The 26,415-nt window shown below is 37.4% G+C and overlaps 3 protein-coding genes across 3 annotated transcripts; 1 reads left to right on the top strand and 2 right to left on the bottom strand.

Annotated features, from left to right (window-relative positions):
• Positions 1-310: 310 nt before the first annotated feature.
• Positions 311-7,960, bottom strand: LOC145913898 (aminopeptidase N-like). The gene is made up of 21 exons (XM_083001667.1): positions 7,894-7,960; positions 7,079-7,446; positions 6,628-6,818; positions 6,112-6,262; positions 5,642-5,764; positions 5,097-5,223; positions 4,813-4,967; positions 4,156-4,269; positions 3,848-4,051; positions 3,491-3,556; positions 2,964-3,166; positions 2,700-2,785; positions 2,516-2,640; positions 2,400-2,455; positions 2,192-2,339; positions 2,066-2,139; positions 1,884-1,991; positions 1,621-1,788; positions 1,108-1,248; positions 871-952; positions 311-478 (listed from the first exon to the last, which is right to left on the bottom strand). The coding sequence occupies exons 1-21, from the start codon at positions 7,958-7,960 to the stop codon at positions 311-313; spliced, it is 2,925 nt and encodes a 974-aa protein (XP_082857793.1).
• A 1,690-nt stretch (positions 7,961-9,650) lies between these two features.
• On the bottom strand, positions 9,651-14,183 carry LOC145913900 (aminopeptidase N-like). The gene is made up of 12 exons (XM_083001668.1): positions 14,117-14,183; positions 13,653-13,990; positions 13,272-13,456; positions 12,979-13,129; positions 12,387-12,509; positions 12,059-12,185; positions 11,657-11,808; positions 11,484-11,597; positions 11,062-11,265; positions 10,436-10,501; positions 9,794-9,996; positions 9,651-9,696 (listed from the first exon to the last, which is right to left on the bottom strand). The coding sequence occupies exons 1-12, from the start codon at positions 14,181-14,183 to the stop codon at positions 9,651-9,653; spliced, it is 1,776 nt and encodes a 591-aa protein (XP_082857794.1).
• A 3,295-nt stretch (positions 14,184-17,478) lies between these two features.
• Positions 17,479-26,280, top strand: LOC145913901 (uncharacterized). The gene is made up of 17 exons (XM_083001669.1): positions 17,479-17,572; positions 17,886-18,031; positions 18,089-18,242; positions 18,775-18,973; positions 19,179-19,312; positions 19,687-19,885; positions 20,324-20,560; positions 20,801-21,007; positions 21,320-21,478; positions 21,978-22,126; positions 22,455-22,593; positions 22,930-23,030; positions 23,204-23,424; positions 23,752-23,934; positions 24,329-24,699; positions 25,031-25,251; positions 25,703-26,280. The coding sequence occupies exons 2-17, from the start codon at positions 17,891-17,893 to the stop codon at positions 26,278-26,280; spliced, it is 3,393 nt and encodes a 1,130-aa protein (XP_082857795.1). The 5' UTR covers positions 17,479-17,572; positions 17,886-17,890.
• Positions 26,281-26,415: the final 135 nt, after the last annotated feature.

A 26,415-nucleotide genomic window follows, 5' to 3' on the forward strand; every position in this document is an offset into this window, starting at 1 on the left:
GTATAAAATTTAAATTACTGTACCTTATGAACACACATTTAAATTGTATTTCATATTTTTCATGGGACATACTGCTTTGGCTGCTGACATTTTTGCACCCAACAATACTGATATCATTTAGTATGTACTAGGACATAATTGCAATTGTTTTTCTGTCTCACTACTTTGTAAAAGCCTGTTATAGTCTGCTTCAGGTAAACAACACAAGAATAAATAGTTTTTGCATTAATTCGCCTTGTTCGACCCAAAGAAACTGTATCGTTACGACCGCCATCATATTTTACTGATTATTAAATGAAATATTTTATTTTTAAGTGGAACCATTAATTTCAGTCAGTTTAGCCGTAAGCCAGTTGAAAACTTCATCCTCGTTCATGGATCTCCACTTGATGTTATTGTTAGTTGCCTCTATTGCCTGGTCAGTTTCTCTAGAAGCCGTTCCAAGCTGGTCCACATTTTCTTGTTTGAAATCCTTCAACTGTAATGTAATTTTGTGTTGGTGTTGCTCCCAGGCATATCGTAATTTTCAAGAGTCTGACCTTTTTGCAGCATAGTAATGAGGCCTAGTGGGACACGTGAGTAAATATGAAGCTAAGTAGGCGAAACGTGGTCGAACAAAATCCAACTGTCAAATTGTGCCAGAAGGTCAAACTCTTTAAAGTATTTTTTCAGCTGTGTCAGACAATTTTGCACCGGCAATTCTGTGCAGCGACATATCAACATTAAGAAAAACCTTATAGGTCGAAACAGTGGCCATCTGTATGCATCTTACACAATTAAAAAAAACACTCAGACTGTGAGTTGAAAAACTTTTCCATTAAATGAATTCTTGTCACGTGTTTTTGTGTGGTTCGGTCTAGCTTATTATACCTGCTGTAGTTCAAACTCGGTCGAGAAATGTGACGTACAACTTGAAATAATTCCACTTATTGAAGAAATTGAGTTTCCATACCTTGAAAAAAGTTGGTAGTTTGTTCATTTTTTTTTCTCAGGCAAAAGCCAATTAAATTTATTCACTAACAACAAAACTTTGAAGAACAGTAATATCGTGGTTGCTGTCGTTGGATACAAATGTAAATTTTGGACTTGTCTACTGTTGTTACTCACAAATTATAAAGATAACCCCATTGCTGTCGAACATAATCCCAAGTCATGTCCCTTGCATACTCGTTATCGCACAGATTTTGAAGGATTCGAGAAGCATCCTGTATTCGTACGTAGGAGTCGTTCATAACGTAGTCCAAAAACCTAAAAACAACTTTATTATTTAAAGCTTATTTGCGCTTTGTGATAAAATACTTTCTATACTATAGAATTTCCATAGAATAAATACAAAAGTGTTGATTCCACTCGGATGTCGAAGTCTGGCTGTGAGTTTTGTGCCACGGACTAAATCAGTTACATTAAGGAAGCCTATCTGAATAGCCGGTGAAACGTCGGTAAATAAAAGCTACGTGTGATTGTGTCCGAAGAACAGACTAATTGAGATACAATATGCCTGGCAGACTCAGCAACACATTAAATCAAGAGTACTTACACGATAATACAATACTAACTCAGCAAGGACATTCACGGTCCATCATACGATACTGCAATAAAACATTAACATTTCGTGGTCACCTGCTGATGATCCATGGAGTTTTTGTACAAGTCAAAGCGTATTGCAGTTTTGCTTTTTCCTGAAGGTTAATTTCGTTCAAGTACAGACTCCACACAAAGTCCCACGTGTCTGACCCTGTGTTGGCGATCGTGTGACAATATACAGGTTGCCTCAAGTTTGGAGTAATCCTACAAAACAAATCTTTGTTTGTTATTCTTTTGTAATTTGTTTCATTAACGACTTAGTATCCTTTATTTATTGTGTTTAAAGTGAAGTAACTTACGAGTTCACCCCAGTGGTGGTCCAATTATTAAATTGCACTATGGCTTGTTCAACACAATCCGATACCCCATAAGAACAAGCCGTATTGATGGCATTAATTCTTTGATACCTGAAATATAAACATAACAGTAACAGAGATGGCCTGGAGAGATGGAAACAATCTTATTAGAATGGAGAACTCACTGCTCCAGATGTGATCCTTCATCAATCCAAGTTAGACTGTTGTAAACATTTTCCACCAAATATGCAATGTACTCCTAACAAATTTCAAATTGAGTCGTAGGATATTTATATAAGATAATAACTTACTGAATAAGGTCCGTAAACCTTTGACCTTCCCAATATCATATCAAAGTAACCCAATTCGACCAATGCACTTTGCCATGTGATGTAATCAAAGTCATACCGTAGCGATTCTGTCAAACCTAATGCAATGCTGTAATCGATTTCTTCTGATCTGTAGTATAATTAACACTCGACATAACATACGAACACGTCACGTTGCATATATCAATACCTTGCAAGGTTAAATGCATCGTTCATCAGTTGCCCTCTAGATCTTACGTCTATTTCCTGGGACACAATAGAATAATAAACGTTTCACCTAATACATGTTTGTTAATTTACTCTTACCGTGAAATTTGTAATTAAAACATTTGTTAGCCTCTGCCAGTTTTCCAAGTCGTAATTCACTCGGTAGAACCCGAAAGCTTGGTAGTTGCCAATGTAATACTCATCTGGTTCGACCACAATTTCAACTTAACAAATATGAAAAGATTTAGAAAATACTCCACGCTTCATCCTGCTCGCCTCTTACCATGCTCGGGTGGCAGTGGCACCCAGGTCGCGCCTATCTGTGGTAAATGCTCACGTTTGTACCTTATAGGTATTAGCCACTGGTATCTAAAAGCAAGCAAAGGATGTAATAACAATCAAAAATGGCCATTGGCAATTTAGTAAACTGAAATAAACGTTGGCATTGCAACAAAAAAAGCGGTATTTATGTACAAATATATTATCTGATACAATATAACACACCCACAAAGAATATTTATTTTGTACAGGATTTTTGAAAACTAACTCGTAAGGACTTGGCGGTTCCATTTTATCAGCTTCGGAGTCGAGTAGAAAACGTTGTTGATAGAGTCGAACCGTATTCGGACTATCTTTCTGCCTCTCCATTCTCACAGTCGGGTATCCCATTTGAAGCACCCACGTATCTACAATTTCCTTTAGTGTTTCCCCTGTGACAGGCAAGTGACTGTTTCCAACTTCCTCTTGAGCCTACAATGCAGAAAAGGTAAGTGTCGTAATAAATTGTGGGGAAGGTGTGGCTAATAGATCGATCGTATCTCCTCTGGTCGAACCTGATTTAGTGTTGTTTTTACGAAATAGGTAGATAAACATAATATTCATGTTTTAACATAGCGCATCTGAGACATTGCTATAAAGGCAGTCATGATCTGAGATAATAGACAGGAATTTCCAATATAAATTTCGACTATCTTCTTATTTAAACATTTATCCATCGTGTATTATCAGGTTCCCTTATCGATCCCATTGTTGACAAAGCTGGCCACCTATGTTGCAGGGCATGCAGATCGTTACCTGATTCCAATATTGAATCAATTGGTTGTGATCAACGGTTCCATAGGCGTTTGCGTTTATGTAGTTCTGAACAAAGAAATGAAATTACAAACAAGAATCATCAGGCAATACTTGTTTGTTGTATAAAAAATTGGACGTAGCATATCCCTCCTGCAGAATAGATTTGTCTGGGGTAATTGTACACAAAACTAACGAAATTGTGTTGTGTTTAAATGACGCAAGCATATTAATGTGTGTGAAATAGAGATGGCTATGTTATTATTGTTGTTGAGTTTGAGATGAATCTCGTCACACAAAAACCAGTTTGCTTTTAATTACATGTAATTACAAAGCATTTGTAATATCCTAAACACTCACAGTCAATCCCAATTTAAATGCTTCCTCGCCGAGAAACTCGTTTATCATGCGGATAATACAAGCTCCTTTTTCATACGATATGTCATCAAACAAGGCGTTGATGTCACTGGGGGTAGATACGTTTTGTGCCACGATTGGTCGGGAATTCGCTAAACCGTCGGCTTCCAATGCCACTTGTAGAGTTCTCGTAATGAACTGATCGTTCTGACATAAAACAATATACAATTGCGGTAAACAGTTGTGAATAAGACACAAATTTGCTGTTATGTATACTATGTAACACAAATATATGATAAATATTTACTTACCATTCTCCAGGTTGGTTCAACAGAATTAACTCCTGAATACTCCACATAACTTGCAAAACCTTCGTTTAACCATATTTCGTCCCACCATGTCATCGTTACCAAGTTTCCAAACCACTGAAAATCAATTAATTTATAGTTTTAAGCAATAGTTTATAATCTGCAAGGTTGTTTTCATGCAGGCCCTAGGATCACATTAATACCAATGGGAAACGAGTAGCTTTGTAATAGGACATTTGAAAGAAGTTTTTGTGTCTTTTTTTTGCTAAAAACAGGCTGATAAGGCTTGGTTGTCCCTGTGAAAGTGGTTCGAAAATGAACATATATTGTTGACAAACATTAAGTTCACAGCGACAATTTCATCAATTGTTTTATCAGGGTCTGACCGTTTAATTTTCCACATCCTGATCCTGCGACATTAATTATTTTTGTGGTCTGGAATTTTGGCGGGCCATCACGCATGTCTTGTGTTGGTGGTTTATTAGGCACTGGCGAGAGGTACTTATATGGATTTTAATTATCTCCAGGCTTCAAAATTATTGGCTCCACTAGACACAGGAGCAATATTTGTCTTATAACAATGCGTAACGATACATGTGCGTGCTTATCGAAAAAAAAACATTATTAAAGCTTCTGGTTTGACCCGAAAACTTTACAAACCTGATGGCCCAACTCATGTGCAATTACAGATGCCACAGACTGCTTGTCTGATGCCGAGTTAATACCAGGGTTGTACAGCAGCAAAGTTTCTCGGTACGTCACTAATCCCCAATTTTCCATTGCACCAGCAGAAAAATCCGGGACAGCCATTTGATCTGTAACAAAACGCCTTACTGTATATTATTTTGCAGAAAGCAAAACAAAATTTACTTTTTTGGGCAATAATTTTGAGCAGAAAACCTTGACTAACATACACGTGTCTGCTAAATACGTCTGTAGTATACCTGACTTGGGTAATGGGTAAGAAACGTTGAAGTAATCAACGTAAAATTCCAGAATACGTGGTGTAACGTCACTGGAATAGTTCGCGTTTCCTTGTGCAATTTGCTGGGGTCTTGCATATATTCTTGTCTGTTGATTCAAAACGGTTTATTTTCATTGGACAATTCTCGGCCGTGATTATTTAGTGACATGTTTTTTCATTTAGTGCTGTTGTTACAAAACGGTGGAAATTTCCTGCTGAAAAAAATAAAACACTACGTCAATGCCGTAGAAACAATGTTTCATCGTTAATTAATATCCGAAGTTTATGAAATTTGGGTCTATGTTGGATTCAACGCTGAAGTATTTGTTTTGCCTAAAGACATTCCGAAGACTTATACGTTCATAATCAGATTGTCTCAATACGTCTAAGGCTGGATGCAGGATGTGCATTTCAACATGCGAGTTTCCCCATCTTCAGCCTCTATTGTTGTATGACGACTTTTGTGGGAAACGATGAAAAATATCAAGAACTGTTGCTTCATATCATTTGACTACTGTTTTTTACCTGGGTCGTGCTTATGTCTGCATGTTCCACATTATCAAAGTCACAAACGACGAAAGCAAGGAGGTAAGTGCTCATGATCGGGGTACGTTGAAATTTTGTTTTTTTCCATCCATTTCCGCCGCTCTGACAATTAAAATTAAGCAAATGTACAGTACGTACTTTTCAACACATTAACGAAAAAACTGTTCCAACCGTTCGGTAATTTTGCTGCAAGTCATTAAAGCAACATGCGTCAATGGGTATCAAGCAAACATGTTTCGTGGTTGACAGTTAATTAGCAATGCGTTACGAGTCGTCACCACGTGTTGTGTTTGGTTAAACATTTACAATGTTTCCCCGAACACACACTCAAACCACACCACACATTATGGGCTATGTTGCGGCCTAAAACCCATGTACTCTAAATCAAAACTCACTACAAATTTACACCATTAAAACAACCTCTTGTTCCATCATTAGGCTATACTTACGACCGTAGTTATGCTTGGCATATTGGCAACGGCAAACATTGGATCTTTATGTGAGAGGAAAATGTCGAAAGTTGCTTTCAAAGCCGGTTCATCAAAACATGGAAACGCTTTTCTTGCATCAGTTGATTCCATTTGAGTAATTGCGATCGTTCTAAAAAAACAATTGAAAGTGTACTGGTGGACGATTTAAACCAAACATACCAAGCAAATGTTGATATAGGTCAGTGGTGGAATTCAGCCGGTTCGCACCGGTTCTATTGAACCGTCTCACGAAATTTTTATGAGATCAGCGAACCGGTTAGCATTACTGGTTACTGTCAATGGATTTTGTAACAGAACCGACCGAAAAATATGAATTTTTTAACAGAAGCGGCTGACCAAAAATGTTTTTGCCGAAATCAGGAACACTTATCTTTAAAAATCTTTGTGAAAGTAATTATTTTTGTAACTTTAGGTTAAGCGACCACCATGTGGGTCTGGGGTTGCTCCACATATGATAAATGAATTTGTTCTTACACTGTCTCCCCTGCTGCGTTGGTGTATCTGCTTCTGTACAAACCTCCCAAATCATCCGAAAGCTCTCCAGTAAACTCGGTATAAAGCGATATGTTGGTTCCTGCCGCCACTTCACTGGCGAGAGAAACAATCAGATATTGGTAACCATCGTGTAGCCACGATCCTTCTGCCGATTTGGGTAATTTATTTCCCTAAAAAGAATTCATACATGTAAACATATGTAAAATATAAACCCTTTAAAATAATCAAAAAAATGCAACAGATTTCCCAATTTAGATTTGTTTTGCTTATTTATTAGTAGAAAAAGTAAATTAGTGAAAATAAATTTAGATTTTCAAAATAGCAAATTTATCATGCATATCTATCATTAGGTTATGAACAAATGATATTTAGTCAGAAATACAGAGTGCTATACAAGTTGTGTACTAGTTGCTTTTACATTTCAACTTACGTTTTCATCTCTAGGTTCAACCAGTGAGTAGCTTAGTTTGTTGCTGTGGATGTAAATATAACTTGTGCTCTGGTTAACTTCCATGAACACCTCGCTCGTACCAGTAAACCAGTTCTTTCCATTTGTATCTGGTTCCAAATCAGGTACAAGGTCAACCACATAATGAAGCGGAATTAGATATGGAGGTAATCTTATATTATCCCATGACCCAGTTGGTGTAGATGTTGGGGTGGTTGTGGCTGGGCTGGTGGTTGTAGCAGGGCTGGTGGTTGTAGGACTGCTTTTCGTAGTTGTCGACGCAGTTGTGATTACTTCACATGACGGTGCTTTTGGACGGCCGACCAAACCAACAAGCAGACCAACCGCAACTACAAAAAACAGGAAAAAATTGGTAGGTAAGACTTTTTCCAACCATTGGGCAGGCGCTAAGTTTCTTAAAATAAAATCGTTTTTTCAGAAACGTCTAGTGTGGCAAACTTTATTGCCTTTTACAATAACACAATTTATTCGTTGTTTGGTACTCAGTATAGGGTACCCAACAGATCGACGTTGACCGGACAATTACCACAAAGTGGAATCTAGTGTGCCTGCTAGTGTAAAAGCTAGCACAGTGCCACTGCAACAGCTGCACTGGTGAGACCTCACAGGTCGAAACCGTGCGTGTACACATCCTGTCTGCAGCTTACCAATACAATTTATTCGATTCAACAGTGTAGAGGTTGTTTAATCTTGGTAAGAATAAATGTAAAACAGACAACACCTTTGTGTTTGTTTATAACAACACGTGAATTATTTGTAGACACAGAGTTACTCACGTATTATAAGCAGAGTTACAGTCACATAAACAGCAGCTGCACATTTGCTGATCACAAGTTTCCCCATTTCTTCGAGTGTCCTATTGTTCTAGATAACAAGAACAAATGAGTTACACTGAAATGTTAGTAACTATCGTTAAAATCTTTCGAAAATAGCTGGGCTTCTGTTCTAATCACTTGATTATTGGCTGTCTGTCGTTTTAGAAAAAGCGTACAATTGTCCACTTGCAAAAACAGTAAAGCGACAATTTGTTAAATAGGATCATCTGACCGAAATTAGTAGTCTGAACTTCCTATGTCAATATATTTCGCACGGCTAATGGAATATGGCTCCGCTCGTGCGTCCCTGCAGCACATGAGAACTAACGCGGCTTTATGTACAAAGCGTAGATTACTTGTTGAGAAATGCTGTCGCACTAATTAAACAGTCTCTTAGATCTGCCTACATACGGCGATGAAGGGTCAGAAAATTAGAGCACGAAAGAATTGATGCCCAACAAAGGCCAAAGGTTTTACGATGTTTATGTTTTTTCAAAACAGAATTTTTCTTTTTTCATTTACAACTTGTCTGGGAGAATTATTTTTTGGATGTTTGTTTTTCTACGACAAGAAAATGACCTTAACACAAGGGACAGCCAACATGCTGTAGAATGTCAAGCAAGATTACAAAATACTGTAGTATGAAAATGACCGACACCGTAAACAGTCTGAACTGAGTGTCAAAGTCCACCGAAAAATTACATGACTCTGCTGAGTGTAACTGATTTATGTGTGAACCGCACGGTTTTAACTTTACAGTCTCTGCTGTAGGATCATAAAATACAGCTGAATCCTAGTTGGAAATTTGGGTTTTTTTTAGTCGACTGACCAGCGAAAGCCAACGGACTAGAGTTCATTGAGGTGTCAATATATTTCACACTGTGTGAAATATTCTCTAGAGATCATTGGTTTTTCATATACCTCCACCAATACAAAACCACAATCTTGAAGTGACAAACACAAAGCGCATTGTTTCGGTAGTATTACAACAATGCACACACAGTAGCATCATGTATGCACAAACAATGACACGCCGGTAAACAAACAATCATTCGAGGAGAATTAGCCCTAGATAGCTATCTGGCAGCCAGGGCAGCAAACATATTGCGATGTCGACGTCGTCATTTTGAACATTTGACCCCTTAGTTTCAACAAGGCTGTCAGTGCTCGTGTTTAACCTGTTTGTCAGTAAGCATATGTCGCAGGTATAGCGCATGCCTAAGCAAAGTAAACACTCAAAGGTTAACCCTATTCATGTCTCAGAACACTTTTTTTACAAACAATGCAGAATTGTTTTGGACCTTATAGTCACAAAAACAGAATGACACAAACAAAGTTATGTCACAAAATATTTCCGAAATCCCATTGAATAATGTGAACAAAAGAGATATATCGCCAACGTAATATAATCTGTATTTGCCCTCTCCGCACTATTACTTAATTGGGTTTACTCTCAAATACAATGAAAATTTATGTCCATTTAGCTGACTTAACATAATGGCCCAGCTGTTTTCCTTTCGAAAATAGGGTTTCGAGTACTTTTGTACCACAAAGGGACAATCCACTGGTAGCTAAAGTCAACACCAAAAGAATTTTAAGAGGTGGTACATGACAAAATATGTCTCAATGTAAACTAGGTACAAGCATTTTAAAAGGTCCATAACAATTGATCCTAAAATTGTGGTTTAATTCGTAAGATGAAAACAGTTCGCATTGTTTTAAGGTCTCATATAAGTACCGACCATAGTCTTGTCGATTGTTGAACTAAAATTGCGTTTAAAGCATGAAAAAAATAACTTTTTGTGAAAAATACGTCGCTATACCTATGTTCAAGGAACAAGATTTTTAAATTAAAACTAACTTATAAGGACTTGGAGGTTCCGTTTTATCGGCTTCCATATCGAGAAGAAAACGTTGTTGAGTAACTCGAACCATATTGTTTCCGTCAGATTGTCTCTCCATCCTAACAGTAGGATAACCCATCTGAAGAACCCACGTATCCATAATTTCTTTCAAAGATTCGCCTGCAACCGGCAAGCTCGTAGTTCCAACTTCGTCATGAGCCTACAGCACAGTAAAAGTTATCATCTACAAACCCAGTTAAATGTTTGTGTTGATAAACATAGTGTTTGTTTTAAAATCACAAAGGAAAGTGAACCTATGATACCCAAACATTTTGATCATCCAACCATTGCAAACACAGGCGTTATTCACTTATACAAAAATGCAAGCTATAGTAATTAGTGTTGCGATTTTTGGTCGAGATCTATACATATGTTTGGCATTTAAACAAGATATCGCCATACCTTCCTGTGCAAGCTACCACATTCACTACTTTACTACCATTGGCGTATTGCGTTGTTACGACGATATTTTGGTGGAATGGCAAAGCATACTTATAGCACTCAACCAAACAACAGAAATGGAAAAACATGTGATGTTATTTGGTTAAGCAAAATACTAAAACATGGTGTAAACATATTTTGCTGAATATATAAGTTACCTGAGCCCAATATTCAAACAACTCTTTGTGATTCACAGTACCGTAAGCATTGGCGATCATATAGTTCTAAATAGAAAACAGTTTTCGAAGTAAACCCTATATGTAGTTTCATGAGTCTTTATATCTGAAAGTTATTTAAGAAGTAAGAATAATTGGTAATATCGATCATGCGCCCGATCCATACACCATACAAAAAACGGAAAGGGATTCGTTGCAAGGGTCGGTTCGAATCCCGCTATGGTCAAAAAAGGAAAAAAAAAATTTTAACCGGTGGTGGGTTTTTGAGAAAAGGGAAAAGGGTTTTTGAGAAAAGGGATATACTCCATAGTCACACCTAGGTGCACTGATGAGATCTTATAGGTCAAAACAATGGCTACATGTATTTAGCTCAAAGAGATCATATTAACTTGCACATTTTTATACACGTGTTTTCTATGCTTTTGGGTCTAGAATCTCTAGATTATGGAACAAATATCTTTCATGATAACTTTAGGCCAAGTTGAAAAGATTTAGGCAACCAAACTGATAAGTGTGAATATTCCGAGTATGACAATGCTTTCTGCATGGCTGCAGTTCGCAAGTTGCAATTTAATGTTTAAACACTTTGTTTAAAAACAAGTACTTACAGTTAAACCCAATTTAAATGCCTCATCGCCAAGAAATTCGTTTATCATACGGACAATGCAGCTACCCTTCCTATACGATATCGCATCGAACAGTGCGTTGATATCACTAGGAGTTGACACGTTCTGTGCAACTATTGGTCGAGAATTCGCTAATCCGTCCACTGCTAAAGCCTCCTGGAGATTTCTGGTGACGAATTGATCGTTCTAAAAATTACATATCTCTTTTTAAAACGGCGGCCGTAAAAAGTAGTTAAACAATATCTATTTTTGAAACTTCAAAGCTTGGCAAAACATTTGGAGACAATACATTTAAAATGTCAATGTTTACAACAGTGTGGTCCAGTCTCTTTATTCTTAGAATTTAGAGACATTTATCTACATTGTGGCAAGAAGACACAAATATATCGGGGATTGTCACCCACCATTCTCCAGGTTGGTTCAACATAATTAGTTCCCAAGTATTCCACGTAACTTGCAAAACCTTCGTTCAACCACAATTCGTCCCACCATGACATCGTTACCAAGTTTCCAAACCACTGCAACCAATGAAAAACGCACCATTGCAATGTGTTAATGCAAAAAGAAAGTTACACACCTGATGAGCCAACTCATGTGCGACTACCGATGCAACAGATTGCTTGTCTGATGCCGAGTTAATAGCAGGGTTGTATAACAACATCGTTTCGCGATATATAACTAATCCCCAGTTCTCCATTCCTCCTACAAAGTCTGGTACTGCGATTTGATCTGTAAAATAAAACGGCTCATTGACAGGGGCCGCAAAAGCTTTTGAATTGTGGATGCTATCGCTGCCGCAGTGAGTTGATCAAATATACACATCTGAGTTGTGCCATAAAAAATCTCCCGACGACTGATTACATTATTGCAAAGGGCAGCAGAGTAGGTTTGTAATAACGTTCCGTTTAAGTCGCTATTTATGTCATGTATTTAAGTTTGGTTACACATATATCTTAAATACGCCTGCTAACGGTGTCACCTAATTTTGGTAGCGGATAAGAAACGTTGAAGTAATCAACGAAATATTCCAGAATGCGCGGTGTAATCTCACTGGTGTAGTTCGCGTTTCCTTGTGCAATTTGCTGAGGTCTGGCATATATTCTTGTCTGTTGAATTGCAATGTTTTAAACACTGAAAAACGTATATTTTGTTAATTTTTCATTTCTTGCAATATGCTTTATAATAACTTGGCGAATATCCAAGCAAAAAAAAGTAAAAACCCGAAATCATTTCACGGAAACGCAAGATACTTCAAAGGGTTTGGAACGTTTTAATGTTTGGTGCAATAGTTAGTCGGGTGTTGACACCTGGGTGGTGCTTTTGTCTGCATGTTCCACAAATTCGAAGTCACAAACAATGAAAGCAAGGAGGTAAGTGCTTATGATCGGGGTACGTTCGAATTCGGTTTTCTTCCATCCATGAACATCATTCTGGCAAAAACAAATCTACATATCAAAGTTCATTTCGCCTTTTGTATGAGTTGTAGTCGATAATTTGGCATTCGCTACTTTGATGTTAACATAGCAAACACAGGTTGCGTTGTATTTAACCTATGGGCAGAAGAAGCTGCTGGAATCTCATATTTGGCAAAGTTTGTCTTAATATCCCTAGCAGTGGTTTCTAAACTCTTTGGCGTGCTATGCATTTGGCAAGCTTCACTGCACAAGCGACGAACCAGTTTTCAGCATCATCTATCAGAACAATATTTTTCGTAAGTCTTAGAGGCTGATTTTCTTATTCGCGTCCAGTTTTTGCTAAAATAATCAAAAACGCAAATCCACGCATAAGGACACAGTGATGCGTAGATTGATGACCATTGCCTTATGATGACGTAAATGTTTTGAGCAAACTATGACTGAGCATGCCTAAATTGGCAAACACGCTGAGAATGCAACTTACAAACATGGTTATGTTTGGCATGTTGGAAAGAGCATACATCGAATCTTTGTGTGAAAGAAAAATGTCGAAAGTTGCTTTCAGAGCCGGTTCGTCAAAACATGGAAAAGCTTTTCTTGCATCGGTTGACTGCATTTGAGTAATTGCGATCGTACTGGAACAGTAACTAAAGTTAATTACGGCATTCAGTGTCAAAATTGAATGACAAACATGTTCATGCTATTATGTACATATAGTCTATGGTTATAATTTGCCAACTTAACACAGATTATTACTCATTTTTGGAATACACTCACACTGTTTTCCCTGCTGCGTTGGTGTATCTGCTTCTGTAAAAGCCCCTCAAATCATCGGAGAGCTCTCCAGAAAACTCGGTATAAAGAGATATGTTGGTGCCTGCCACCACTTCTCTGGCAAGAGAAACAATCAGATATTGGTAACCATCGTGTAACCACCAATCCAGAGTGGCCAATTCTTTTCTCTAAAAGAGGTTACATGCCGTAGAGATGTTTTGCACTAGATATTTAAAAGTTTACAAAGCTTCCATTAAAAATTTTATTTATCTCCATTCATCAGCTAAAATGACACCGTAATTCGACAATAAAAATATCAGAATATTGAAATTCTAAACATTGCGTAGAATATCTTTTTTTGCGGTGTTTTAATGTTATACTTACGTTTTGATCTCTAGGTTCAACCACCGAGTAATTTAGTTTGTTGCTGTGAATGTAAATATAACTTGTGCTCTGGTTAACTTCCATGAACACCTCGCTCGTACCAGTAAACCAGTTCTTTCCATTAGTGTCTGGTTCCAAATCAGGAACAAGGTCAACCACATAATGGAGCGGAACCAGATATGGAGGTAATCTTATGTTATCCCATGGTCCGATTGGTGTAGATGTTGGGGTGGTTGTGGCTGGGCTGGTGGTTGTAGGACTGCTTGTCGTAGTTGTGACTGATTCACATGATGGTGCTCTCGGGCGACCGACCAAACCAGCAAGCAGACCAACCGCAACTAAAAAAATGCTTTGTATACTATAAGGAGCATAATTGGATGAAAAAAAACAATTATCGCAAGAGACATTTTGCATAACGTCTACTTTGCTAACTAACCACAAGACTACAATATGTCGCTACTCACTTATTATAAGCAGAGTTACAGTCACGTAAACAGCAGCTGCAGGTTTGCTTATCACAAGTTTCCCCATTTCAAAATATGATACGAAACACTTCTCTCCAACTTACTGTATAAACTAAAACCTGGAAAAGAAATATGTGCTGAACGTACTCTTTGCAATTTCATCCGGCCTATTTGACTCACCGACTGTACACCGGGTCTGTAGTTTATTTACTATCTCAAACCATCTGCAATGCTATTTAACTGAATTCGATATCAAGTTGAATCGAAACAAAAACGTTAGTTATAACATAGGTAAACCGGACTTTTTTTTTAGTTGTACGCTAAACAAAATGTTGACAATGAATATTCTGCAACACTTGTTCAGGAGACAGATTTTTTATTTGACAAATAGTGACGTGTTGTTTGCAGAGCCTTGTAGTTAAAATACTATTACTGGCTGTACTGCTCGGTGCGACAAAAAGGTCAACAAATTGGTGAAGTTTATGAGCCAGTAAAGCAAACATATGAGCGAAGGATGTAAACTCTATGTAATGTTTTGGTGACGTGGTGTTTTAAATTCGTACACGATTTTTCAAAAAATGCTTTTCACAGCAAAATATTACTTTACTGCAGAAAAATTATCACGATTAAAAATGGGTAGAGTGATCAGTTGCGTCAATCTAAACGTCATTGCCCCCTGATGCTGTTTTGTTCAACAAAGGTTCACATTGTATGCATTGTTGTTCCGTCACGAATGTGCCGTTTAACCATTAACTTGGCTGTCTTTTCCTTTGCTGAAGAGCCAGACGGCAAAACGATTTTGTTGTGACGCGCAGTAGCAAGTTCAAATAGCATAGCTTTCATTGCTGCTAGTGCAATGTGCACTTGTACCATCAATGGCCCTGCTCAGCAAATATAACTTGAAAGTGAACTTGCTCAACATGCGCCAAACATGCACCAGCACTACCACAGCAAATATGTGGTGGTGGCTACGCACCTGTTGTTAATTTTTATCCAATAGTTGTACATGGGAGGTAGTACACGGTTTGAGTTGCATGATTGCAAGCAGTTTAAAATCAACATCACGCTTACGTCAGTGCACAAAGTGTATACGCATTTACCGCGATTTAAACAACATTTCATTTCAATTACGGATGAAGTTGGATAATACAAATACAGTATTTAGTTGTTGAAACTATTGAAACAATGGTAATCAATTGGAAGGGCGGCAGTGATTTGTAAGCTACACAAAAACATTTTACTTTGAAAAAACGGTAATCGATAATTTGTTGTTGTAAGGCAGTGAAAAACTATCCTCGTTCATTGATCACCGTCTTTGTTGCTTCAATTGCGTAGTCGGCTAAACCTGATCCCCGTCGATCCATATGTTCTAGCTGAAATCCCCCAAATGTCAAGATAATTTACAAAATTGTTCTAAAGTAGGCAATTGTGTCTACAATCAGTGAATTCCTTGACGAACATTTTTTCTCGGTTTGTAGTATGTTGAAGTTTGCACTTAGCTTCCTTTAGCTGTTTATCTCCTGCAATTCAAATTTGGTGCAGAAATGTGACATACAACTTGAAATAATTCCAACTAGATGCACTAAGGAACTCAAGTTTCCTTACCCTGAAAGCAAAAATTGTGTTACATGCTATCGCATGACAATGCAGGAAAAAAAGGCACACTGCTCAAGTCCCTTAAACTTGCTGAGCTGTAGTAGTTCGCTCATAAGGTTCACTAAACTCGAAGTTTTTAATCCGAAAGTTCAACTGTTGTTGGCAGAATCAATATTCACGTCACTACATATTGCGTGAGCGAAACTATAGTTTTTATACTGATGAAATAGCAGGAAACTGACTGGAATATAGTAACCTGCACAAATCCTATGGCGATATAAGTTATTTATCATGTACTTTTATTTTTGTTTCTGTGCATAGGTTAAATTGTTTAGCGAAACCTTGGCTCAAAGCACCGTCGTCCAAAGCTGAACAAATTCAAGCAGGCCTACTGGAAAGTCAGAGCAACGTCCACCTCCAGAATGCAATTCATCAAATTGGTATAGCAGATAACAACCAAACTAAAATGCAAATCAAAATTTCCCCGGTACGGTTTGAATGAAAATCTCGTCTGTCGCGCTTTTCTGCAAATTTTGTTGCTTTATTAAGTGGAATCTTTCCAATGGGAAGGGAAAGTTGCTCCCCTTTTTTAGTCGCTCATACAATAGGTCACAACATAGGCCTGCAGAATATGTCTAAATATAGTTAGACGAAAAACACAGAGGTCAAGAGTTACTAATTTAAAAATAAATGGTTATCTGGCCCTTGGAAAAGGAGAAAAATGCCTGTGGCGTGGGAATATCACAAAACGTCTGGTAATATTTCCTGTACGACACAAATTAATAATTATTGTAGGAAATGGAGGAAATTTCCTATTTTAGATTGACACAAAACTTTGCAAAACATAAATGAGATTATTAGAACCAGGTTTATTGTTTGTGGAGAAAACAAGGGACTTTTGCAATTTGAATTATCACTGCTGTAAAGATTTTTAGCTGTTTTGCTAACTAAATACTACAGAAAGGTTTAAAATGTAAGGAACTAATCTTTTGGACTGCCAAGCACTGTAGGTACTACATTAACGTGTAGTAGTCAGGACAACAATTTAATCATACTTTTTAGATTTGTTTGGAAATGGTCTACAAAATGTTGAACATTAAAAAATTCTATTGATAAATTTTAAACACAACTATGTAAAAAGTATCACGGGTTAAACACAAATTTCACTGAATGCAAAATGCGTAGAAATATGTCACTGACAATCGTTATACGAGTGGTATTCCTACCCTTCCCATGTTCAATCAGTCCGGACGCAATAAAAATCAGTAACCAGATCATTGCGGAAAATCATCTACACAATGCAGCATTCTCCATACTGGCTAAGCAATGCACTTTTGAAATTGATTGCATGCTGGTTTGCGTGAAAACCGCTGTAAAGGTTATTTACTGCGTAGTATTGAGGATAGTGATACTGTAATAGCCCTCTGTAATTTTCCTGGTGGGTTATCCTGCTTCCAGTTGCAATTTTTCAGGCCGAATCACATGTGGAATTTCACTTGATTCAGTATTTGCGTCTTTCATTTACACCTTTGAAGAAGAAGAATGAGGACACTTGCAACAAAGTTCGTCGCGTTGCTGCTTTGTCAAAGTTATTTCACTCAATGTGCAGGTTATACACTCATTTTTCATAGCATTAGTTACATGGAACTGGTAGCATTGTATCTTTAACGCAAGTCTATCGACAGATTTAGCACTAAATTAAAAAGAGGTTTATGTTTTAAGGTTATACATTCAAGAGGGCAAAAGCAGCTCATTGGAGCAGATGGAGTCAATGTAGCGTGACGTGTGGTCAGGGAACACAAACACGTGTCAAGTCAAACAGCGTGGAAACGCGAAATTGCGTACAAAAATTTTGTCCAGGTACTGTTTTATGTTATTTCAGGGTCCGAACAATTGCATTCTTCTTTTTTCACCATGGAAACTGCAATTTACTTGTATGTTACGACCTGCTAGAAAATTTAAAACAAAAGCGTTTTTATTGCAAACTTCAACCCGTTGTTTGCAAAGGAATCAGATATATGCACTTTGGATTCGGTGCCAAATTCGCAAAAAAGTCTCGTTATTTAAGCGTATAGATGTGTGAACACAATCAACAATTAATCAACTCGACTCTCCGTTACAAACTCAAATGAAACACGTGAACAGCATTAGGATTAAATACGTTCGTTTGCAGGTTACATGGACTGGCCGAGGTTTCATTTTGTTGGAAGCATGGTGGTAGATTCCAGTACAGTCAACAACATTAGATGTAATTACAACAACCGTTATTTTACCTCCACCGCCTTGTCCCGATTTACAACTTCCGAAGTTTCAAAAGAGGTAGATCTGCTTTAATGAAGGCTCATGGATAATTTTTAATTATCAAATGCGTTACAGGACATTACGATTACAAGGTACAAAAATCAGCAATACAACTGGAATCCAATGGGAAGTGGGCACGTTTATTTTGTCGACAGTCACCTGACAGCATTATGTACAAGTCACAACAACTGCGATAAATCCAGTACAATAACAGAAACATTACTTCGAGGTAAATTTTTGTCGAAGAAACTTAATTGAACGACTCCATATTATGCATTTGATATTGACGTATTCCTAATTTGGAAACAAGTCAATACTTTTTGCTGGGATTTATAAAACAATGTTGCATATCCTTTCTTGGAAATCATGTTTCAAAACAACAATTTTTTTATATTAACTGCAGACAGATAACTACTATTTTCACCTATTAGGTTTCATCAGTGCAGCTTGGTGTGACTATTGTAAACGATATTGTCCGTCAAGAATTGCTTGTATAAACAATTATTTATAATATATTGAATTTTCCTGCTTTGGCACTCTTTGAGAAGATTGACTTTTATATTATAACGTACATGGGCTTTCGCGAGTAACCCTCGCTTCATCAGGTGTAAATGACACAAAGTGATACCAAAAACAGGCGCAAATGTAGACCTAAGATCGATATGGCACACTATAATATATTGAATTTTTTGTTGATTAAGATTCTTAAACACCAATGTAAAATATGTGACGTGTAGGATACTGACGTTCGTTTTGCGCAGAGCTGGAGCGGGCGCAAATGGTGAACCTAGACGCAGACAAACAATCTGCTTCCGAGATTTGGGGACTCACGATCAAATTGCCAGGAATACTACAAGCAAAGTACAGAGCGTCAGGAAGTCAGATAGATGGAAACAGAAACAACTATCCTAGATCTGAAGAAAAAGGCTACGCTTACGGCGAACTTGGGAGATTTAAAAGGTGCGACAAGTCACACTTGCACTGAAAAACATAAAAATTAAACTTAATAAAACTATAAAAAATATGGTATCAAAGTAAAAGCGTACAGCAATAATAAAATGCGAAGGCTATTAATCGACAATAAAGTAGTCTTTGACATTTTATTTCACAACTAGTTTCGTTTTGCAACGTTTGCGATTATCCCAAGTGTCAATGTTCCTTACAGTAAACTGGAGAACATAACTTGGCACAGTTCGCATTACCGGAATGTCTTCAAAAATGCAACATCGTTGAGCATGACTTTAACAATTGATTTATACAATCAAGTTACGAGGACAGGAAGAATTTCGGGAACTATCGGTAAATAATTCCGAATTGTTTTGTTTTGCATATATATATGCAGTAAATCTAATATGAGTAAACTACAGACTGTGCACATTGTTTTGACCTATAGCTGGTTTCGTCAAAGAAGCTTGGTGACGATCTTGTTTACGAATTAGCCCCACAAAGCGGCTTCACTTTATACAGGCCTGACAGTCGCTATCATTAAACGTAATATTTATGGCAAATCAATGTTATCGAGTTCGTTTGACCAAAGGCTATGCTCCTATATTCTTGAATACAAGGTAACAGAACTTTTGCGGTAAAAAAATCCGTAGCGATTTTGTGTTGTTTTTTGGCAGTTGCTCGCCTTACCTTTAGAGTTATAAAACCATATACGCTTTATCATTTAGGAGTTACCTCTCACGACGATCCACTAGAGCAAACAGCTACAAGAATTCTCAAACCAGTCCGCGTTTTTTTGCACGCTCCATTTTACGTGCACGAAGATATAAAGGTTATTACGTTGGACCTGTCAGCGAGTATGAACACATACTTTAACGGAACTTTCAAATCTAAAAACTTCTACCTGGCTTTGAATGTCAATTGCAGGTATTACGAACTTTGTGGGTCCTTAAAACTCAAGCAGGATGTCGCCATTTTTTTCCACATATGTATGTGAGCAGTGAGAATCGGAATTCAAGATAATAATTTTTAACAAAATGGTCTCCTCGTACGGGGAATTTAAATTAAGTTCTGATTCTTTACTACAATTCAAAAAGTTTCAGAAAATAGATTTTAGCTTGTCAAATATTTTGAAAAAGATTCTTTGTTGGTGTTTTGTTTTGCGATATTTCAGAGGTTCACACAACAAAGGGCACTCGAGCCTATTTTTTAACATGTTAGAAAATATGTCCCAAGTAATGTCCATTTTATGATAATTTCGACAATTTAATTCAATTTTGACAATTTAATTGCCAGCATGGTTTATGTGGCGCTCGTCTTGATTACCCAGAAAAATTTGTCACACAATTTCGTCACAAAATACAGGTTTCCTCATATTCATCCGCACGCGATTTGTTCCAATCTCGTTACCTCAGCATCAGGGTTGACGTACTATCTGCTGGAAGACATCTCGTCCGTGTACCTTGGATCGAATGAACATTGGTACAAGGTGACAGGAGGTGTCATTGACGTCAGCATTTCCCACCTTTCCAAATACGTTGTTAAGTTGATTCGAAATCACAGGATTGGTTTTTTGAAACTGGTTACTCACAGTGCACATACGTAAGTACCTTTGTGTAAATGTTTATTACCTGCGGGAAGCAATCAAGGGTATCACCGCATGTCGTTAAATGTTGCTGTAAATTGGGACAAATTCTAATAAGGCGACCATCATTCAATTTCACGGCCGTCTTAACACCATTGTAACGAAGAAACTTTTAACTCTTAACATGAACTTTACGGTCTTCAAACGATTTTAGATGGAGTGTCAAATTATGTAAAAAATCCGACGTACCTTTGTAGAACTTTCAAAGAATATCTGTTGGAATCTCCTTTTGGAATTAACATCGGTGTGATGGACGCTGTTATAAAGCGATTGAACGTTGGACAAACAGCGACGTATACAGCCTTTGCATCTACGTACGGTCGTCCACTAGGTGGTGCTGATGTTAAGATTCTCAGGGCGCCATACCAGGCCACATTGGATTGTGATATCAAGGAATGCAGCATGTGAGTACATAAGTATGTTGTTTTATCGTAAACTGTGACGTAGTCATAAGCGCGATTTTATTTAATTTAAACGTAAAATGCTATGAGAACTTGCTATGAGAAGTTTCATTTCGTGAAGTGATACTTTTACTGACCTTTTTGCGCTATGTTCGCAAACACATCTTTCCTGTTAAAAATTTCAGTCTGGCCAAAATGCACACTCATTTGCTTCACAGTGGCTTAATCCTGTTACAATATGCTCATGTATTTTTCTAATGAAAGTGGATCACAGAACCGTAGTTTTCCCTTAGCTTGTGTAATTTGATCACCCAGGATACTCTCCGAGCCCGCTGACGCCCTGCTTATAGAAAGTAGCCACCAGCACACGAACATATCTGGAATGAATGCGTTTCGACTCACAGCCGTAAAGGACCCAGGATATCTAAGATGTGGTGTGGATGGTCAACTGTACGCCATTGCTGTGAAACTTAAGTAGGAAGACCTTTAATAATAACCTATAACAAGGTTGAATGTTTGGGGTTGGCACATTTTGAAAATAAGAATTGAAGTTAAATTATGAACAATTAATTACTGATACTTGGGTGCAAAATAACGGGAGTTCATTACAGGAAGGGGCCAAAGCTAATTTGCTATTAATCATCTTAGGTAAAGTTGGTCATGAACGCATTTGGTGTTCAAAACGTCTACTTGACTTCAGATGATTAATACTGGCTTTGGCTATCCTATTCTAAGTAATTACTGATACTTGTGATGGTCAGGAATGTAAGAATCTACGTCAAATGGGGTGAATGAATAAATCATAGCGCTGTAGGTTCGAAACACTGGCGTAATGCCTTTTAATAACGAGCTTTTGTATTACCTAGCATAACGGTCCAGGAAGGTGCAGTTGAAACATAAAATTCTGTCGACTTGGTTTTTAAAAGTGCAAAAAAAGTTTATTTCAATAGTTGTTTTAATATTTTGTTCAAAGTTATCAACTTCCTGGAAAAACACTCACATTTCTCAACACCGATTCACCTTACATGTCTGCGGACGTAAATTTAAAAACTATTCAACCTTTGGTCAGAATGTACAATCAAGTTCCTGTGAAGAAGTGCCCTGGATGGCTAGATATCGAAGGTGCATAATTATCAAAATAACACTCTTTAGTATCGGATGAAATCTCTAACTGGGAAATTGATCACGTTTAGTTTTCATTTTGCCAAGTTTGCGTTTTTCTTTGAGGTAAAAGTTTTCCAAAATATATTGAAGCTCGTCTTGCTGGATTAATCTTCCATTTTATCACTTTAATGTTGTTAATATATGAAAAAAAACAAGTGAAGTTTGTCGCCTCATTACGACAAACTGGTGCGATTTTTTATGTTGCCCACAGATATGTGTGACATTTTCCTTGCACTTTTGTATCCAGTGAAACACAATGCGAATTACACGTTTTTCTTTCCAACAGCCATATTTCAAATGTATTACAACTTGTACCCGGTCATGTGGGTAAATGGAATCATCAACTTGCATTCTTATTTTGAAGTAAAGAAAAGGGCACGACTCTTAAAACTTGCTATGTTTGAAACGGATTTCAGTGACCCAAAGTAGGGGATTTTATTCATATTATTTTATGTTTCTGTCTTGCTGTATTTAACATTAGGTCAACTTGCATTTAACAAAAAAAATTTTCAAAACTGAATGAGGATTTTTGATCACAGGGAGTCACAATATATAACTTATCTGATCTGTGATTTATTAAGTTCGTTTAATTATCTTTACAAGCATCAAAAATGCGTAACAAGTTGCAACCACATGAAATAAATTGTTGGAAGGTTTTAATATTTCTGTTATTAGTATAAAGACAAAAAGTCGGCAATGCTCGTTTGAGATGTTCATAGTATATATGCCCACACCTAACAATGTATTTTCGTCTGGTTAAGATACATGCCTGCTTCGCGAGATTTGTCGCTCAGTAAACAACAACTAATTTGGAACTGGATGGAATGTGAAATGCCATTTGACACTTCCACAACCAAACCAGGTAACAATGTGTTTTATCAGTATATACAGGTCTCACGAAACAGGGTGTGTATGCATTGCGGCACAAAAGGCCTCACACAAGTGCATGGTTATTAAGCTCATGGAATATAATTGTTTGATTTGATATTGAGTGACATTTTCATTTACCGTAATTTTAATTGTTTATACATTCAGAGATTTGTTCGGCCGGCGAGATTGAATCAGGAAAAAGAATGGTGATCAAGCTTCTGGAAACAGCTGTCAACGTTGAGCTTGCGACCATACCCCCATACCTTACAGCATGGCTCAGTCTCAAAACAGAGGAGACGAGAAACCTGGCCATTGCACTGCAAATCAAAGGGGTGTACACAGAGGAAATGTTGCATATGTCTTTGGCAGGGAACTTACTTAATTCAGTGAGTGTTGCATACGTAGTGGAATGGATAGATGCAAATCATTCTCATTTCTATTATTTGGAGAAGTTATGTGGATAATATTTTTACCTTATTGCATCACTTAAAATAAAATACATGAATATTGAAAAATATTGAAAAAATCACACTTTTTTGGGTAATTGTTATTAAGTGAATGTATGTCAATAATAATAAATTTAACAGTTTATTTTCCTAAAAAGTTGACTTTTAAATGATCTAGTCTCCAATTTGTTTTCATTATTGATTACATGTTCTCATAGTAATATTGACCACATAAAAACGACACTTTTATTCTATTGTTTACGCAAGGTTGGCGGAACCGTAAACCTTACAAACATGAATCACCTGCCAGCTTACCCGACGACCCTAGGGAGCGGTTCATTCTTCGATCTTGCCCCAGATGCGAAACTGACTTTGGAAAGATTTTCGATCGGTCTATTAAGAGATGTCTTCACACGAGTAGAAAAACCTAGTTCACCGGATGAGAGAAAGGTGAATTTAGGAAAGGTTTCATTGCAGTCTGTGGCATATTTAAATATGATGTCAACAACTTGGCTAACAACTTTGGCTTTGGCTATAAAACTTGAAATAATGTGCACCTAAATCAAAACGTTACTTTCGTTCGATTATATTTCAAAAAAATATATTTTCATCGAGCAGATAAAAACTCTTCTGAAGAAGGTTTTAATTTGAAATTTTGCCTCATGAAGCAAGGCGTGCGTTACAACTGATTTTTTGGCAACAAATAAGACATTTGGAAAAACCTACAATTACGAATCTTAAACGTAGATATTAGGTCTTTCCTTGTCTGCAAAATGGAAAATGGTCACTACATTTTAGGCCAACAAATCAATGTTTTTATAGCAAAACGGGAGTGTTTATGCAGGTTTTACTACAAATGGCTGAGCTGTGGCAACTTTTAAGCAAACCGGAAGATTCATCTCCCACATCTAAGATGAAGATGCTGCTTGATGAGTACGAAGCTGCTGGAAGTCCGAAGTCAGTCACAACTGAAAAACATCTAGCAGGAAAAAGAGAGAAGCTCGAATTGTGGGAAGCAATAAACGCGTACGCTCTCGAACAGATGCAACCTCAAATGCTTCTCGTTCGAACGATAGGTGGGCTGTACAACAAAGTTCTCGTGCATCTTGCCTACTTGGAGTCCTGCTTGCAAATTGAACGTATAAAGGCTGGTGGAAAAAACAGGGGTACTTTTTTCATCGGCGATGTCTACAAGCAGCTAAACATGACCCAGTGGTACGTGCTCAATATTTCAGGTTTATAAAGCATATCTTATTCTCATTTAGGAGTTTTTCTTTGTACTCTTCTGAAATAAAACTAAAAACAACTATATATTTATATCACTGTTTTATCTGGTAACAGTAAGTTAGTATAAAAACGGATTTTTATTCCTGGGAACACAACACAAACTATCTTTTAAAAATGATTGAAAACATGGCCATCGGATAGTTATGATTTATGTGCGTTTATTCGAGTTGTTACATGGCAGATGTGTTGGTAACTTATTTTTGTATCTAAAATTCCTCTGCCTTTCTTCTCAATTTGAGACATTTTTGTACGTTTCAAGGTACGATCCATCTCAATTTGAGAACATTGGCGATAACGCAAAGGTGGTTTCGAGACAAATGAGTCAAGAGGAGATAGGGTTATCTGATACCAAGTCAAGTTTGTTTATAAAGAAGTTCAAGGAACCTGATTTCGGCTCAAATTCGAGTCTAACCAAACCCTTGTTTGCCGTGGTCGATCTTCGGACAGCCATCCAAGCCGTCATTGAAATAGTTTATCAGGGTACGAAAAGTAGATTTGTGACAAATAGGCAATCTAGTATAATACATTATATTTTAATAGCACTGAATATCATCAGTTTACAGTTTGTTTTTTGATCAAAAATTAACCCTTAAATTTAGTTTCTGGTGCGGTTTATTATAATTGCATTGCCAACTTGAAATATATATATGTCTAATTAAAGAAGACTGAAAGACTTTAACCTGAAACGAAAGTTTCCTAGACAGTTGTTATATATACAATAAGGTGGAAATCTTCAGGGCCAAATTGCAACAGAATGGAAAATGATTCTCAGAATCAATTCTCATGCATTGTTAACTGCTAATAATAAGGCTGAATTCACTAACATTGTTAATTAAAATGTTTGCGAATAATTGTTGCCATCATAACTTCAGTAAATTGCGTCATCTGGCTATGCTTTTGTCAGTAATATGCAACGGCCACCAATTTACAGGTGAAGGGGGAAGTCCCTGCTCTCTGTTCAGGAAATCGAAACTCGGAGAACATCTTGGTTACGAGAACTCCCACTATGCCAAGTTCTGGGAGATCGTGAGAGGCCGCAAGCTCAAGCAGGTCGACCTCTCGACTTACGCACACCCGCCAGCTTGCCTCGACGTCTCTGACTACAATTGCCCAAAGAGTAATGCCAACAACACCGCGTACTGCTTTGTTGGGAAAGAAATACCGTTTGACGAGAACGGAGTTTGGCCGATAATATCAAATCCGGGACCGGGAAGCTACGTTAAAGGCACGGACGCGTACGTTCTTGATCGCCAGTTCAACGTGCAGTACACCAGGATGCTTTGGTGCCTGCAGGACGTTTTCGGGGGAAAGCCCTTCAGAATGCGGACATGCTTGGGAGACATGTACGACTTGATTATTACCGGCAAGAAGCTTGTGTCTACTCCGATTAAACGCAGTTCCACCAATTTTACCGACATGCGAGCGAGCTGCAACGAGTGTTATGCCACACCGACTTGGATATTTACGCGCGATTTAGACTACCGCGCCGGATTAGATTTAGACGTTTGATTAAGATGACATGCTAGAAACATTGCTTGTTAAAACGCGCATTTTTTTCTTGAAAATGTAAAAAGCTGTTTTTAAGTTTACTACAACAATTTCTTTTTTTATACAGGTTCCATTTGGTTTGAAATTGTTGTATTG

Source organism: Ascidia mentula, chromosome 9, assembly GCF_947561715.1.
Source record: "Ascidia mentula chromosome 9, kaAscMent1.1, whole genome shotgun sequence".
Classification (NCBI taxonomy): domain Eukaryota; kingdom Metazoa; phylum Chordata; class Ascidiacea; order Phlebobranchia; family Ascidiidae; genus Ascidia; species Ascidia mentula.